Source organism: Eptatretus burgeri, chromosome 10 (assembly GCF_056783735.1).
Source record: "Eptatretus burgeri isolate ZD-2024b chromosome 10, Ebu_testis_v1, whole genome shotgun sequence".
NCBI lineage: Eukaryota > Metazoa > Chordata > Myxini > Myxiniformes > Myxinidae > Eptatretus > Eptatretus burgeri.
Genome location: NC_140970.1, coordinates 101,685,448 through 101,702,048, shown reverse-complemented (window position 1 = coordinate 101,702,048; position 16,601 = coordinate 101,685,448). Strand labels below are relative to the sequence as shown.

The 16,601-nt window shown below is 50.1% G+C and overlaps 2 protein-coding genes across 2 annotated transcripts in view; one reads left to right on the top strand and one right to left on the bottom strand.

Moving 5' to 3' along the window:
- LOC147019307 (protein BTG2-like) overlaps window positions 1-16,601 on the top strand; it is a 104,108-nt gene that overhangs the window by 45,636 nt on the left and 41,871 nt on the right. The gene's annotated exons all lie outside the window — the stretch shown is intronic.
- ECM2 (extracellular matrix protein 2) overlaps window positions 1-16,601 on the bottom strand; it is an 88,157-nt gene that overhangs the window by 34,319 nt on the left and 37,237 nt on the right. The window contains exon 3 of the mRNA XM_085899689.1: window positions 14,230-14,300. Within this exon, the coding sequence (XP_085755815.1) occupies window positions 14,230-14,300 (71 nt within the window). The remainder of the gene's footprint in view (window positions 1-14,229; window positions 14,301-16,601) is intronic.

Below are 16,601 nucleotides of genomic sequence, written 5' to 3'. Positions count from 1 at the left end.
TGGCCCCGCCTCCAGAACGATCGATATATGCAAATTTGTGGATCAAAAAGCCTTCACGCCCACTTTTTCTCGGGCCAATGGGGGAGCGAGGTGAAAGGTCAAAGGGAGGGGTCAAAGGCGAAGCTACGGGGGATAAAAGGACCGTGTTCGTCAGTCAGAGCGGTGTGGAAGTCTGGAGCCCGAAGCCTGCAGTAGCTGGAGAAGCTGAAGAGAGTCGAACGAGGAGAGCCCAAAGAAGAGTCCAGGGTGGAGAGTCCAGAGGCGGAGAGGCGGCAGCGGCGAAGGCAGACGAGGGGGTGCTCGCGACGGTGCCGGGAGCTGCACGCCCGAGGAAGGCCGGCAGCGCGACCTGGCCGAGGTGGAGACGCACACCAGGGATAATAAAGTTCCTCTATACCCCGAGCATCAACAACCCCCTCCTGTTTCCCCCCGCGCTGAGATAGTGCGACCAAGGGGGCCCCGTTCCCACCCCCTACCAGACACCGTCCACGAGGCCCGCGGGTTGCGGCGCCATCGCCGCTCCGCGTCTCATCACTAGACGGGTAGGCGCGACCCGGTCTCGGCCTCAGGCCCGCCTCATCCTTGAGGGATTTCTTTTCCTTGGTTTTGGGTATGTGTTGTCGGCGCCGTCTGTGAGGTAGAATTGTATAAGTGTTGCCGTGTGCTCGGTAGTCGGTATTAGCTCTGCACTGTGTTTTCGCTTTTATATTTGCTTTTTGTGTAAATGGAATTGTGTTTTTGTCTGTGTGCATTTGGTGGAATTGTATTTGTGTGCTTCCCGTGTGCCGCGAATAAATGTGCTTTATTATTGAACTGTTCTCCCGCTTCGCTTCGTCTTTTTCCCCCATTGAATCCTCATCTTGCTTCACGTAAAGGGTTGGTAGTGGGCTGAATACGCCCGATAATTAATCGAACCGTCGAGGTCGACGATAACACCGCTCCGTTATTCTGATAGTACGGAACGGGTCGCTTAAGTGGCCCGTGTCTGAAGTCGACCTGCGGCGAGGTGCGATCGCCCGGTCTACCCTCCGCGTGGGTACTTAGGTAGGTCGAATTTGGCGAGCAACCCTATCCCACGCGGGGGCTGATTGGCTCGATCGCGGTGAGACCGAAAGGTCCACCCGTGACTGGTTCCCGGCGTTAGTCCGAGAGGGTCACGACTGGATTGTCCGTCCGGTGGGCGACGTGCCGCGATTCGAGTTACGTGGCCGTCAGCACGCCGGCGGGCGCGAATACCGCAACAATACTTTATAGACATACTCACATTCTAATTGTACATACTTTATAGACATACTCACATTGTAATTGTACACACTTTATTGACTTACTCACATTCTAATTGTACATACTTTATAAACGTACTCACATTCTAATTGTACATACGTTATAGACGTACTCACATTCTAATTGTACATACTTTATAGACTTACTCACATTCTAATTGTACATACTTTATAGACTTACTCGCATTCTAATTGTACATACTTTATAGACTTACTCACATTCTAATTGTACATACTTTATAGACTTACTCACATTCTAATTGTACATACTTGGTAGTGTATCACTGATGGCTCAACTTACGTTGAGCTCATCGCGGCGGGAGGGTAAAATCCCACCATGTCCCGAGCGGCTTAACTCCTGAGGAGACGTTCCCAATTAATGGCGGACAACACACGCGGGAGTTGTGAGGAGAGACACGAAAACCTTAAAGTTTTTTTTTTTTACAATCAACGGGTTTATTTCCTGAACCACAAATAATAAGGGGAAGTTTGACCTGACGGAGGACACGGCGGCGGGTTGAGGTGGGGAAGAAAAGGGGACACAAAATTGAAAATAAATAATTATGTACAATGCCAGATGAGGTAAAAACGAATCTAAAGAAATCTAAGGTGCCACACACCAGACTCAGCCACTGATGGAAAGGGGGACAAAACCATGGGACTCAGCTCTGGTGGTAGCAGGGACGAGCAGGCAATGAGGAGGGATGATGAGGATGACAAAGAGGCGAGCAGACGATGGGCAGATCGACGAAACAGGCAGGACAACCTCCTTAAAACTTTTTCTCATCGTGTTCCCCGTTCTCCTCAGACCTCGATCACCACACAGACTCTCAGGCTCACACATACCAACTCCCAGCCGCATTCTCCCCAGACCTCTTCTCCGTCGTCTCCAACTCTCTCACCAACTGCCCGATTAGGCTCCTCCCTCCTGTCAGGGTCACGCTTCACCCCTCCGAGGCGATCCATTGCTCCACTCCTGGGGAGGCGTTTGTAGCTCCTCCCCTTCTTTCATGCCGAGTCTCCCAGCACCCCTCCCCCATAGAGGTTATATGCACAATTTCCTAAACCATAATCCCTGACTATCACCACGCATCACCCCCTGTTTGGCGCACATTCAAACAGGACAATTCTTAAGCTAACGTTTCCCTACTTATACATCGAGCTGGCTAACTACTCATACACGGACCATGCTACACTATTCCTATCTGAGCTCTGGAAATATCTAACCACCCGCACCTCCCTCCGTCCTTCCCTCTTAACCCCCCCCCCCCAAAACCACAAACGTAACAAAAGAGGTACTCATGTTCTAAATGTAAATAATTTATAGATGTACTCGGTTGAAATGATAACGCATGATACTGGCTATCACCAGGTGACATTTGTGGCCAATGTTTGCACATGTGTGGACAAACAGACAGACAGACCCAAATGCAATACATTCTGGCGTGCGTATCCAGTGACCGGTGGCCATTGAAACGTTCCCCTCTCCTGGTGTTCCCTTTTGGTGCTGCTGAGAACTCGGGGACATTTATCAAACCATGTAATGAGAAAAATATAGGATGCAACACTATTCTAAGCCCAGTGAGTAGCTCAAGGTATTCGAAATAAACACAAAAATGTAAAATCATTGCAACATTACAAATGCAAACACAAATGCCTTTAATGACAAGATAGAAATGAGGATATTAAAATGGGTGATGCAATGAAAACACAGAATGACAAAATGTGTAAAGAGTCAGCAAAGCAAGACAACTGAATAACTGCTTTACACTCATAGTCCTGCTGTCGTCGTATTGTTACGAATCTGGCAGCCATGTGCACACAACAGCCAGGTCCTATAGATCAGTTATATCGGTAAGTACGCGTTTCTAGTTAGGGTCCCGTCCCTAGTCTAATGGGAATTAAATGTTCGTGCGCTGCAGAGTTATTTTGATAGTCAGGGTTTTCTTTTACATCACTTATAACAACGGCAACAATGCCCACCTTCGCTTTCACAACAACAACACTCTGCTCACTGCATTCTTTGCGAACTCACCAGCGAGCGCATGCGTGGGCAGAGCTTAACATGAGCACGGTGTCCCTCTTTGGCCAATCGGCAAGGAGCGGGTGTCTTACCCGCCCCATCTCCCACTCAGCACCATCGCCATTACGCACTTGGCCGGAGGTGAGGAGGTAGGCAGAGCTACAAACGCTTCCGATCAGGACTCCACTCAGAAGGGTGGGAGTTGCCCCACCTACCGTGGGCCCGTCCAATGGAAGACGGCCAGGGAATTGCGCGATGGGTCCGACCAATCAGGAGGCGAGTGGCCAGGAGAAGAAGCCCTCCCTCCTGGAGAAAGAGTGTGGTTGTCGGGACGAGCAGAGAGAGTTTTGCATCCTGGGTGTCTCGAAGCACGTCTGCCTGGGTTTGCGGCGGACTGCATCCCGCGCTTCAGAGGTGTCTCGTCTGGCGCATTGCAGCGAGTGGTCGATTTTCATCAAGGGAGATCACCTCGTCTCACCTCCTCTGGATTCGGCTTGCCTGGTCCGTCCTTTGGCGACCGGAGCTCCGGGTAGGGGTGGACGACCATCCGCGCGCTCGCGGCCAGGTAGCCAGCCATCCTGACTTCCAGCCGAACTATCCTCCTCAGCTGAAGAGCCTAATAAAGACCTGGCGGGTCCATTTTCTTTTTTGGGTGTGCATGTCTGTGTGCGGGCCTGTCTTGTCCAAGTAGAATTGTTAAGTGCTTTTGTTGTACATTATTTGCATTTCCTATAGCCGTGATAACTCTGCCCTTACGTGCTCCCCTCGTCTCCCCGATTGTTGAAAAATAAATACCCTTATTATTGAATGTACCAGCTCATTTCTCTGCTTCTTTCATTGGCTTAGCACGGTGCGTGTTGGGAAATAGCGAAGCGGCAAATTGTTTATTTGGTCTGGCGCGGCTCTGGTAACTCCGCTCGCTTATGCCAGATCCGAGCCATTACCCGCGACTCGGATCGGACAGAGTCGGCCGAGGGTGTGGTTTCCCCAGTAGTTGGACGGCGTGAGTACTTAGGTAAATTGTGGACTTAGGTAAATTGTAAATTGAGTTGGACAAGTGGACCCTACCTCACGCCATCAAAATATTGGCGACCACGGTCCTGTAAGGGACCCGTGCCTTTCAGAGTTCTCCGAGAAGCATGATCTAGATTCAGGGTGTTCGGTGGAGCCAACACTACTGCTCCACCTAGCGGTCATGCTCGCCGCCGACACCCGGCCCTACAACAGTATTACGGTAAACTCATGTGTGGAAAGATTAAATCCATTCAGAGGAGACTTAAATTGATCAATCCAGGGTAGATTTTGCTTCAGAACAATACTGTGCACCAGTTCAAAGGATAAAGAGTATATAATGATCAAATTGGTGGAACGTTTATATAAGATTAAGGAAATGATGAAAAATAAAAATTTATAGATATATTGTTGCGGATTCGCGCCCGCCGGCGTGCTGACGGCCACGTAACTCGAATCGCGGCACGTCGCCCACCGGACGGACAATCCAGTCGTGACCCTCTCGGACTAACGCCGGGAACCAGTCACGGGTGGACCTTTCGGTCTCACCGCGATCGAGCCAATCGGCCCCCGCGTGGGATAGGGTTGCTCGCCAAATTCGACCTACCTAAGTACCCACACGGAGGGTAGACCGGGCGATCGCACCTCGCCGCAGGTCGACTTCGGACACGGGCCACTTAAGCGACCCGTTCCGTACTATCGGGATAACCGAGCGGTGTTATTCGTCGGCCTCGACGGTTCGATTAATTATCGGGCGTCTTAGCCCACGACCAACCCTTTACGTGAAGCAAGATGGGGATTCAATGAAAGAAATGATGAAGCGAAGCGGGAAAACAGTTCAATAATAAGCACATTTATTTCGCGATGAACGGAAAGCACACATATACAATTCCACCAAAAGCACATGGAAAAGAAGAAGACAAAAAGCAAATGCAACAATGCAGATCTATCCGACTACCGGGCACTCGGCAACACTTATGCAATTTTACTTCACAGACGGCTCCGACAACACACATTCCCAAAGCAAAAGAAAAGAGAACCACCCTCCAGGATGAGGGGGTAGGCGGGCCTGGGGCCGAGACCGTGTCGGGCCTACCCGTCTGATGATGAGACGCGGAGCGGCGGTGGTGCCTCAACTCAGCGGGCCTCGCGGACAGTGTCTGGTAGGGGGTGGGAAGGGGGCCCCCTTTTGTCGCACTATCTCAGCGCGGGGGGAAACAGGAGGGGGTTGCTGATGCTCGGGGAAAGGAGGATTTCACAAAAATCTTGGGTCCCGCGACGAGCGTCTCCACCACGACCTCGGTCGCGCCGCCGGCCTTTCCCTCCGCAGTTCCTCGAATCCGACGCGAGCACCCCCTCGTCCGCCTTCGCCGCCTCTCCACAGCTCCGTCCTCTTCACTCCGACTCCGCGAACTCCCAACTGCACTGAACTCGACTGACGAACGCAGTCGTTTTTATAAGCCCCGTGGCTTCGCTCTTTCCTCTTTGACCCTCTGCCTCCGACCTTTCACCTCGCTCCCCATTGGCCCTAGGAAAAGTGGGCGTGAATGCTTTTTGATCCATGAATTAGCATATAGCGACTGCCCTCCAACGCCCTGGAGGCGGGGCCAAACCGCCCCTCGCTCACCGATTGGACGGAACAAAAGTGGGCGTGAGTCGTTTTTGATCCGTTTTTCTGCGGAAAGTCCGCGATGCTTTTGAACACGCTGCTCGGTGCGCGCTCTACACGAGTCCAGCATCGGTGCCCACGAGTGGCGCGAGATGACGGTGATGCGATGGTGGCGAGTTGTGACGGTAAAGGTCGTGGCGGTTGTGGTGAAGCGGCGTTGTGGTTGGTGGTTGTTGTTGTGATGGCTGTTGAGACGTGGTTGGTGGTGGTAATAATGGCGGTTGGTCCAAAATAAAGATAGTAAAAGAAAAACGGCTATCCTGAAGAGTCGCAGCCCTCATGAATGACATTTATTCCCTCTAGACAACGGGTTTAGGCCTAACTACACATATACTTACCGAGATATCTCACCTAAGGGACCTGAATGGTGGTTTGCGAATTTGGTCAACCACAACACTACCCCCTCCCTTTTTACAGACTCGTCCCCAGTCGTCAAATTTTCGTGTGCCATCATGTGTAGTTTTCCCCTAGTACATTTTTACCTACGGATCCCTGAGTGCGACATTCATGGTATTCGTGTCCCCAAAATAAATAACCTAAGGGCTGAGTAACTACCTAAACAAACTCACTCACACGGACGACTTAAATAAAATTGCCGGCGCTAAGACAAACATGCCGGGGGCGCACTCATATTTACAGTACATCTTAACCTTAACTTACAAATTTTACACTAAACCATGGCCCAGGATCAATGAACTCTGCAAAAGAAAAGCAGTTAGCAGGGAGCCAGGCTGCTCGCATGCAGTCTCTGGCTCAAAACAATGCAGGTGACAGGGAACGTGGCTGGCTGCTCACACGCAGTCCAAGGCCTTCCCTTTTGAACTGAACGCAGTGAACCACAATGGTGCATGGGCTGCACAAACGTAGTCTCCGTGCCAGCTCAAGTGGCACATGCAATGAACACAACGGATAGATGGATGGACACAAACACGGTGCACGGGCCGCCACTGCAGGCCCGTGTTGTAGCTGCCAACGGGGCAGTTCTTGCAGCTTGCAAACTGTTGCCTTGATCCTGGCGCACATGGCAATGAACAGGGGGGGGGGCAAAGCAAAAATTGAACGGGGCTGGTGAACAGGGGCAGTGGGCATGGCATGGCAAAGGCAGCAGGCAAACACAGCCCGCAGAAGAAGGCCGCTGCAGGCAAACACAGCCGGCAGATGAACTGGCCGGCACAGGCCTTGAAGAAAAACAGCCAGCCGGCAGATGAAGTGGGCCGGCACAGGCCTTGCAGCACAGCAGCTGCAGATGAAGTGGGCCGGCCTTTGCCTTGCAGCAACGCAGCCAGCAGATGAAGCTGGCCAGCCTTTGCCGTTCAGTGGAGGTTGGTGGAGGGAGTGCGGTGGTGCTGGCCACTTGGAAGGCGGGCTCGGACCTACCTACCTGTCTCCCTCCCACCTATCACCTTTGCCTGTCACTGTCCATACCCACTCCCTTAATTTGTCCAAACCCCAATTTAGCCCCAACTTATTTTTTTTTATTTTTTTTTATTTTTACTTCCCCAATATAAATCGTCCCCTAACCCCCTTTATCGTCTTTGTTCGGCTAACCTATCCTGTCACCCAGCCTACTCCCAACCCCTATGTTCCCTTCCCGGAGGGGAATAAGGGAGAGCTAGCATCCTGCGTCGAGGCCCAATGAAGCCTCAAGATGGCCTCCCCAGAGTTCAGCGATCTATAACCAAAGTGGGTCCAGCGGCCCACAACGATAGCGAGGGGATGGATGGTGCGGAGGGGTACATCTCCTAATCTACCCTAACCATTTAACTGTTAAACTACCCCGGGGCTTTCAACAAGCGCCTCTCGCTTAAACTATTGGTTCTAACAACCCAGATTCCCGTCGCCTGTGTTGGTGTCCTCACAATTTCGGGCCTTGCCCCCCAATTTTCTCTCCGTGCCCTCACACGGTCTCCTGGCTGGGACACGTGGCCCCCCTTTGGCAGGCACGACCCTCTGCCGAATCTCCAGCTATGGCACCCCCGGGCACTACACTGCCTCCGAGCCTACCAGCTCCCTAACACCGGGGAGTGCCCCCCATGGCACCTCCCCTGAAACGCACACGTGGCAGGCTGGCTTCCCAGGCCCCTTTCCGAGGGTCACCCGTGCCCACAACACTGCCCACGCGGCTAATGGCGCCCCGGGCCCCCGCACCAAGCAGGCACACCCGTGCCCACTACGCTATCCCGGCCCCCCATGGGCCCTTGGCCTACTAGCCTGGTGCCCGGGGTACCCACTCAGCGATACTCACTTTTCGCAGCCACGCTCCCAGCCCGTCAACAGGGCTCCTGCACCCCTCCAAATGGGTTTCGAGCCTACATTCACACCAACAACAAAACGACTTCCATTTTGTAAATTTGACTGACCCCCTAACTCACTCTACACTGACCCCGGGGTCCCTTGGGCGGGAGTCACTCCTCCCCCCAATCACTCATCGTACCATGCATTCCCCATTCGCTCCACTCACACAGACCCGCTGGCCTCACTCACTCATCATGTACTCACCTCACAACTCACCAACTCTTCAACACACACACCGCTGAACTCTGCCATCCTCCTAACTACATCCCCTAACTAACTCGTGCTCCCACGTCGTCCCTTACACTATAGCACGTTCCTTTTAACACTACGTAGCTAAACTACGTCCCCACTACACATTCACTGTCTGTCACTGTCTCCAAATAAATCATTTTATTTCCCAACCTAAAGCTCACTAAATCCCTCTACCTAATCCATTCCACGGACTCCATGAGGACTTACCCCTGCCCCATGAAGTCGGTCTAGCTAAGCTAACCCTTCCCCCTAACTAGTTTCCATCCTGTGCCCAGCCAAGGTGGTCTTCCACCCCTTGCCCAGGAATCCTGTGCACCCGAAAGTGAGGCTTGCTTTTTTTTTTTTTCTTTACATGCGCAGCACCAGCGCGGCAACTCAGAGCTCGCGCACTTTGCACCTGCCCGTGACGTCATGCAGCTGCACGTGTACCTCGTCCCTCCTTGGACGGTACCATCCGGCAGGGATACCCCTCCTGCCGGATTCCAACCCCACGTGCAGCCATGACGTCACCGTGCGCAGAAAAAAAAAAACAAGCCCCACGTCTCGAGGGGTTCCCCACGCGAACACATGTGCTTTGCCCGTTGGAGCTTAACACACACGATCGCGTGGAGAACCCGTCCGGTCCAAATCCGTTTTCCTGCCTAAACTTTGTCCGTCCGCGGGATCGGCAAATCCACCGCTGGCGTTTCCGGACCGGGACTTCACTCTCGCAAGCGAGCACGTGGCGGCCTCGTGCGTTGCACAGCACGGACCTCGTGCTCACTGCTGGGTGAACCCGGCACGGTCCCCGAAACAACTACAGCCGCTACTCGGCTTTCTTTCTTTACATGTCGCCGTCGTCGCCATTCCACACACGCACTCCCGCGTGTTACGACGCTCACACTCCATTCCATTACATTCACACCGGGAGACGCGGCTGCGTGCTCCCGCATGCCAACCGACATCTCCCTCACATACCGCTCTCTCACACACACGGTCTCACTTGCATTCGGCCGTTCACTCACGCGTGCCTCACTACTCACACAAACCATACTACTCACACACGCGGGGGAACTCAACCGCGGTGCTTCATCCACACACCGTCCCTCACTCACACACGCGGGGGCACTCAACCGCGGTGCCTCATCCACACTCCGCGTGCTGGGAAGCACGTACTCCGGCACCATCGCCACCACACCACTCACACACGGGGTCGCTTCCACACACGGGGACGCACTCACACCTTGCACCACACACACAGGGACAACCACACTGGGGATTCGTGTCCCCACAAGGGTCTCCGGGGCCTCCATACCCCCCAAGCTCTCCGTGCACCCGTCCACAGCACTCCTCCCCTCGACCTCGCAAAGCACGACCGAACTCACCTGGTCGTGACTCGCCTCAAGGGGGCATACTCCCTCCCCTCGTTCCTGGAGGAGGCTATCCCGCTGCTCGCACCGGGTCCCTGCACGCTCCGCGAGCTCACCCCCATTATCCTCCACTACCTCCGTGTGTGTGTGTGCGTCACTTACCCCGTCTTCATCGTGCAGTCTCTCTATTTTTTCTGTCTCCCGTGTCTCTGCCAACTCGGTCACCTCTTCACCCTTTACCTCCCTTGTCTCAACTATTATTATTTCCTTTGTCACGGCCTTGTGTCTCGTCTCGCACGTTTTGGTCTCCCCTTTTAATTTTTCCCTTTCGGTCACCGTTGCACCCCCTCCCAGTTCGTTCGCTTCTACACGTGGAGTCGCCATTTTGATCTCCCTGGTCACGGCCTTCATGCCCGCCTGCAGGCATCGGCCCATGTTCTGCGTCTCACCCCGTAGCTCTTTCATTTCCTCCTTCATGTTTGCTTCCATTCCGTTTATTTGCTTGTTCATTTCGTTTTTCATTTCATTTGTATTTGTATCCATCCTTTCGTTCATGCCTTTCATATCCGCATTTATTTGTTGTGTATTCGCATCCATCCTCGTTTTCACTTCGTCCATTTGCTTGTTCATGTTCGCATTCATCTTCGCTGTCATTTCCGCATACATTTTTGCCAGCATGGTGAATAGCTGGGCCATGTCGGGTGTGCTTGGGTGAGCCGTTTCGGCAGGGGTCGGGGAAGGGTTTTGGTGGAGAGGGGGAGGGGAGGTGTCATACACCGCGGCCGCTGCCGCACCCATTTCGGGCTCTGGGTTCAGTTGGGCGAGTTCGTTTTCCTGTACAACCAACATTTCCTGCACGGGGATTTCATCCTGAGCCATGGATTCTACATTACTACACATATACATTTCTAATACCCCCGGCTCCCGCTCGCCTTGAGACGCCATCTTGCTTCTCGTGAAGGGTTAATTTCGCTCGCTCGTAATTTGGAGGGAATCGGGGGTCGCTCCTCTCACCCCTGGACCGATTCCCGTGAATTTAATTGGAGACAGGAGAGCCCGTTTTCCCGTTCTCCAATACCAGTGCCGCGAGGAGGGCGATGGGTTTATATCGCACGACCTGACACCAGTGTTGCGGATTCGCGCCCGCCGGCGTGCTGACGGCCACGTAACTCGAATCGCGGCACGTCGCCCACCGGACGGACAATCCAGTCGTGACCCTCTCGGACTAACGTCGGGAACCAGTCACGGGTGGACCTTTCGGTCTCACCGCGATCGAGCCAATCGGCCCCCGCGTGGGATAGGGTTGCTCGCCAAATTCGACCTACCTAAGTACCCACACGGAGGGTAGACCGGGCGATCGCACCTCGCCGCAGGTCGACTTCGGACACGGGCCACTTGCCGACCCGTTCCGTACTATCGGGATAACCGAGCGGTGTTATTCGTCGGCCTCGACGGTTCGATTAATTATCGGGCGTCTGGAGCCCCGACCAACCCTTTACGTGAAGCAAGATGGGATTCAATGAAAGAAATGATGAAGCGAAGCGGGAAAAACAGTTCAATAATAAGCACATTTATTTCGCGATGAACGGAAAGCACACATATACAATTCCACCAAAAGCACATGGAAAAGAAGAAGACAAAAAGCAAATGCAACAATGCAGATCTATCCGACTACCGGGCACTCGGCAACACTTATACAATTTTACTTCACAGACGGCGCCGACAACACACACATTCCCAAAGCAAAGAAAAGAGATCCACCCTCCAGGATGAGGGGGTAGGCGGGCCGGGGGCCGAGGCCGTGGCGGGCCTACCCATCTGATGATGAGACGCGGAGCGGCGGTGGTGCCTCAACTCCGCGGGCCTCGCGGACAGTGTCTGGTAGGGGGTGGGAAGGGGGCCCCCTTTGTCGCACCTATCTCAGCGCGGGGGGGGAAACAGGAGGGGTTGCTGATGCTCGGGGAAAGGAGGATTTCACAAAAATCTTGGGTCCCGCGACGAGCGTCTCCACCACGACCTCGGTCGCGCCGCCGGCACTTTCCTCCGCAGTTCCTCGAATCCGACGCGAGCACCCCCTCGTCCGCCTTCGCCGCCGCCGCCTCTCCACAGCTCCGTCCTCTTCACTCCGACTCCGCGAACTCCCAACTGCACTGAACTCGACTGACGTACGCAGTCGTTTTATAAGCCCCGTGGCTTCGCTCTTTCCTCTTTGACCCTCTGCCTCCGACCTTTCACCTCGCTCCCCATTGGCCCGAGGAAAAGTGGGCGTGAATGCTTTTTGATCCATGAATTTGCATATAGCGACCGCCCTCCAACGCCCTGGAGGCGGGGCCAAACCGCCCCTCGCTCACCGATTGGACGGAACAAAAGTGGGCGTGAGTCGTTTTTGATCCGTTTTTCTGCGGAAAGTCTGCGATGCTTTTGAACACGCTGCTCGGTGCGCGCTCTACACGAGTCCAGCATCGGTGCCCACGAGTGGTGCGAGATGACGGTGATGCGATGGTGGCGAGTTGTGACGGTAAAGGTCGTGGCGGTTGTGGTGAAGCGGCGTTGTGGTTGTTGTTGTGATGGCTGTTGAGACGTGGTTGGTGGTGGTAATAATGGCGGTTGGTCCAAAATAAAGATAGTAAAAGAAAAACGGCTATCCTGAAGAGTCGCAGCCCTCATGAATGACATTTATTCCCTCTAGACAACGGGTTTGGGCCTAACTACACATATACTTACCGAGATATCTCACCTAAGGGACCTGAATGGTGGTTTGCGAATTTGGTCAACCACAACAATATATATATATATATATATATATATATATATATATATATATATATATATATATATATATATATATATATTTATATATATATATATATATATATATATATATACATGTCGAAAGACCCACCCACATCTCATCTGTGAATGGAGGGAATAGCCAATCAGTTCTCAGTTAATCGACTATATCCAGGTTACTAGGATTGTATAAATTATTGACCCCTCCCACACTCCTCCATCCAAAGTGGCTGCATAAAGCAACCCAAGAAGACTTACAAAGTGCTACACTGTTTCAAACCCTTCCCAGAGTTCCTCGATAACTATAAAGACGTTCACATATAGTACACAAATGAGAATCCGAATGCGACACAGCCCCTCAGCTACCGGACCCGTTTAATCAAGGAGCGTGGGAGGGGTCAATCATATTTATAATCTAAGCCACCTGGGTGTAGTCGATTAGGTGAGAGCTTATTGGCTATTCCCTCCATTCACAGATGACAGATGTGGGTTGGTCTTTATTTATTGACTGCTTTTGACGTTTGCACGTGGTACATGCTCGAGAGCCTCATTGGTAAGCATTGCTGTCTGCGCTATCGCTGATGATTCACCAATAAATGATGAAACCGGTCGGTAGCTGAGGGGGTGTGTAGCATTGGGATTGTCGTATGTGTACGATGTGTGAATGTCTTTATAGTTGTTGAGGAACTCTGGGAAGGGTTCGAAACAGCATAACACTTACCTTGTGTAAGTCTTCTTGGGTTGCTTTATGCAGCTACTTTGGCTGGAGGAGTGTGGGAGGGGTCAAATATATATATATATATATATATATATATATATATATATATATATATATATATATACACACACACACACACACACACACACACACACACACACACCCACACACACACACACACACACACACACACACACACACACACACACACACACACATACACACAACCTCCTAACCGTTATGGTGAGCATCGCCACGGATTATGTCTCACACACTAAAACTGCATAATCCACACAGAACAACCATCTGTCTGCCACCCAGATGATTGTTCCTGCTTCACGTGAATGCAAACCATTCAACCAGAAGGCACATGATGTGTTTGGCAGGAAAATGGAAACATGTGGAGTGATGAGTAATATATATACAATTATATATACAAGCCCGTAGGCGACATGGGTGGTCGCTATATAATTGCATACTAGTCATGCAGTTTTAGACGGATCGGGCTGAACATTTTTGATAAATAAGTTGATTATAGTGCGCATAAAGGCGCGGAAGCAGATTTTTGATTTTCGAAAAAAATATACATAAAAATATTTGTCGGATTTTTTTTCAAAAATTTCAGTCCCGTTGATAGGCAACGGTGGCATCCATAGCAACGGTGCTCAAAAGCATACAACTCGATCCTGGTATGAACCTACCAGTCAAGTTTCATCAAAATAGGTTGATTCCTCTGGCCTCCAGAGCTGTCCGTTACATACATACATACAGACGGAAAACCTGAGAATAACGGTAGTCTAGCGACCACCCAATATGTGTGTATGTATATGTGAAGCTACCTGGCAAAACGTCATAACCAGCATCCTCTTCCAGGTACGAATCCAATGTGACAGTTTCCCGCTTGTCATCCCTTTGGTGTTGGATTGTTTAAGAGATTTGGGGAAGGGTGTAAGTGACAAGAGCAGAGGGGGGTGGGGGGGAATGGGTAGAGATATCAATAAATACTGTGTATTGATTCAGAAACATATGAAGTTCCTTCATGTTATTTGTTGTATTGGAGGATATCAATAGTTACAGAAACACATAGGAACATCAAGCATACATATAGATCCTATGCAAAACTCTTACGACATGGCAGATAGACTGAAGTACGATTCTTACTGGTGAAGTCTGGTGTTGATATATGATGTGGACAACAATATAAATCAGTGAATATATCAAAGAAAAAGAAATCAGATTCTGGGATAATATATGGAAACCTGCATGGACACAAGTCTCAAGCAAACGACTTCATAAATAGATTGAAGAATCTCCATGGATGTGAAAACACAAATATAATACAAATAATAATAACTTGAAAGCATCTGAAAATGCAAAGTTCGTCTACGTCCGCTTTATATTCAGACTTCTTCTTCTTCTTCTTCTTCTTTTTCTGTATGCTAAAGATAATGAAACCAGCTTAAAAAAAATACAAAAAAATAATTTTAGGTGACCTTGACCTTTTGACCTCAAAAGGAATAGGCTTCAGTGACCCAATATGCAAACCTTGCTCAAACTTCAAGTCAATCGGATGAAAATTGACGATTTTGTGAAATCTTGACCTTTGGCCTTTTGATGTTAAAATTTTTTTTTTTTTTTAAATCTGCTTCCAACTTTTGATTGATGGACCAATTCAGTGACCCAATATGCAAATTCTTAAAACTTCAGGTCAATTGGATGAAAATTGACGATTTTATGTGACACTGACCTTTGACATTTTGACCAAACTTAATTTGGCTTTTCCATACTCTCATAATAAAGCTTTGTTGAAAATTTGATGATAAAAGCTCAAATGGTAAAAAAAAAGTTATGGCCTGGACGGACAGACAGACGTGATTGCAAAACCCCATCTCCCGCTATGTGGGTTATGAGCTATTAATACAATGGTATGAATATGAGAACAGCACACAGAAGAGCGCATACCTCTGCTAAACTGAACAGTTTACATTTTTTATCACTCTGATAGGCTGGTTCTGCATCCTTACCTTAAAGAAAGTCTAATCGGCTTGTTATTGTCACCTACCCAACTCATCCACCAAGTTTTGTCATAATCCATCCATAACTTTTTGAAATATCATGAATATATATATACATACATACATACATATATACATGAAAAACAAACACCCACCCACATCTCTCACATGTGAATGGAGGGAATAACCAATCAGCTCTCACCTAATCAATTAAATCCAGGTGGCTGGGATTATATAAATAAATCGACTCCTCTCATTTTCTTCTCGCCGAAGAAGCTGCATAAAGCAACCATGAAAGGCTACCCAAGGTGACGGATATTAGTGTCTTCGTCTGTCATTTATATTCAAATAACTAACCAAATACAGCACTGGAGTATCAGGAGGAACAAATAGACAAAGACGGAGTCATCAGGAGGAATCTGGATAGGATTCGAGTTTTGGCTGCTACTCTATCCTCAAACCCATCCAAGTGCAGCCAAGTGAACCCTACAAAAACGATTTGTAAGGTTCACTCCTCCATAGACAAAGAGAAACAAAGAGAGATGGAGAACAGAAAGAAAGAGAGAGAGCAAAAAGAAAGAGAGAGAGCAAAAAGAAAGAAAGAGAGGGGGAGAGGAAAAAAGAAAGAAAGAGAGGGGGAGAGGAAAAAGAAAGAAAAAGAGAGAGAGAGAGGAAAAGGAAAGAAAGAGAAAGAGAGAGAGAGAGGAAAGGGAAAGAGAGAGGAAAGGGAAAGAGAGAGGAAAAGGAAAGAGAGAGAGAGAGAGAGAGAGAGAGAGAGAGAGAGAGAGAGAGAGAGAGAGAGAGAGAGAGAGAGAGAGAGAGAGAGAGAGAGAGAGAGAGAGAGAGAGAGAGAGAGAGAGAGAGAGAGAAAGTGCGCGCACGCACACGCACACGCACACGCACGCACACACACACACACACACACACACACACACACACACACACACACACACACACACACACACACACACACACACACACACACACACACACACGCACACACACACACACACACACACACATATCTTACCTCCACAGAATATACACAGGAATCCATCAGCACACACATCCATACACAAGCCCTCTATTTATAATGAATATCCATTTCTGGTAAACACGAATGACACACTTCCGGTTAAATTAATTAAATAAATAACAATTTTAAAAAGAAAAAAACATCTTCTCCATTATTTTTT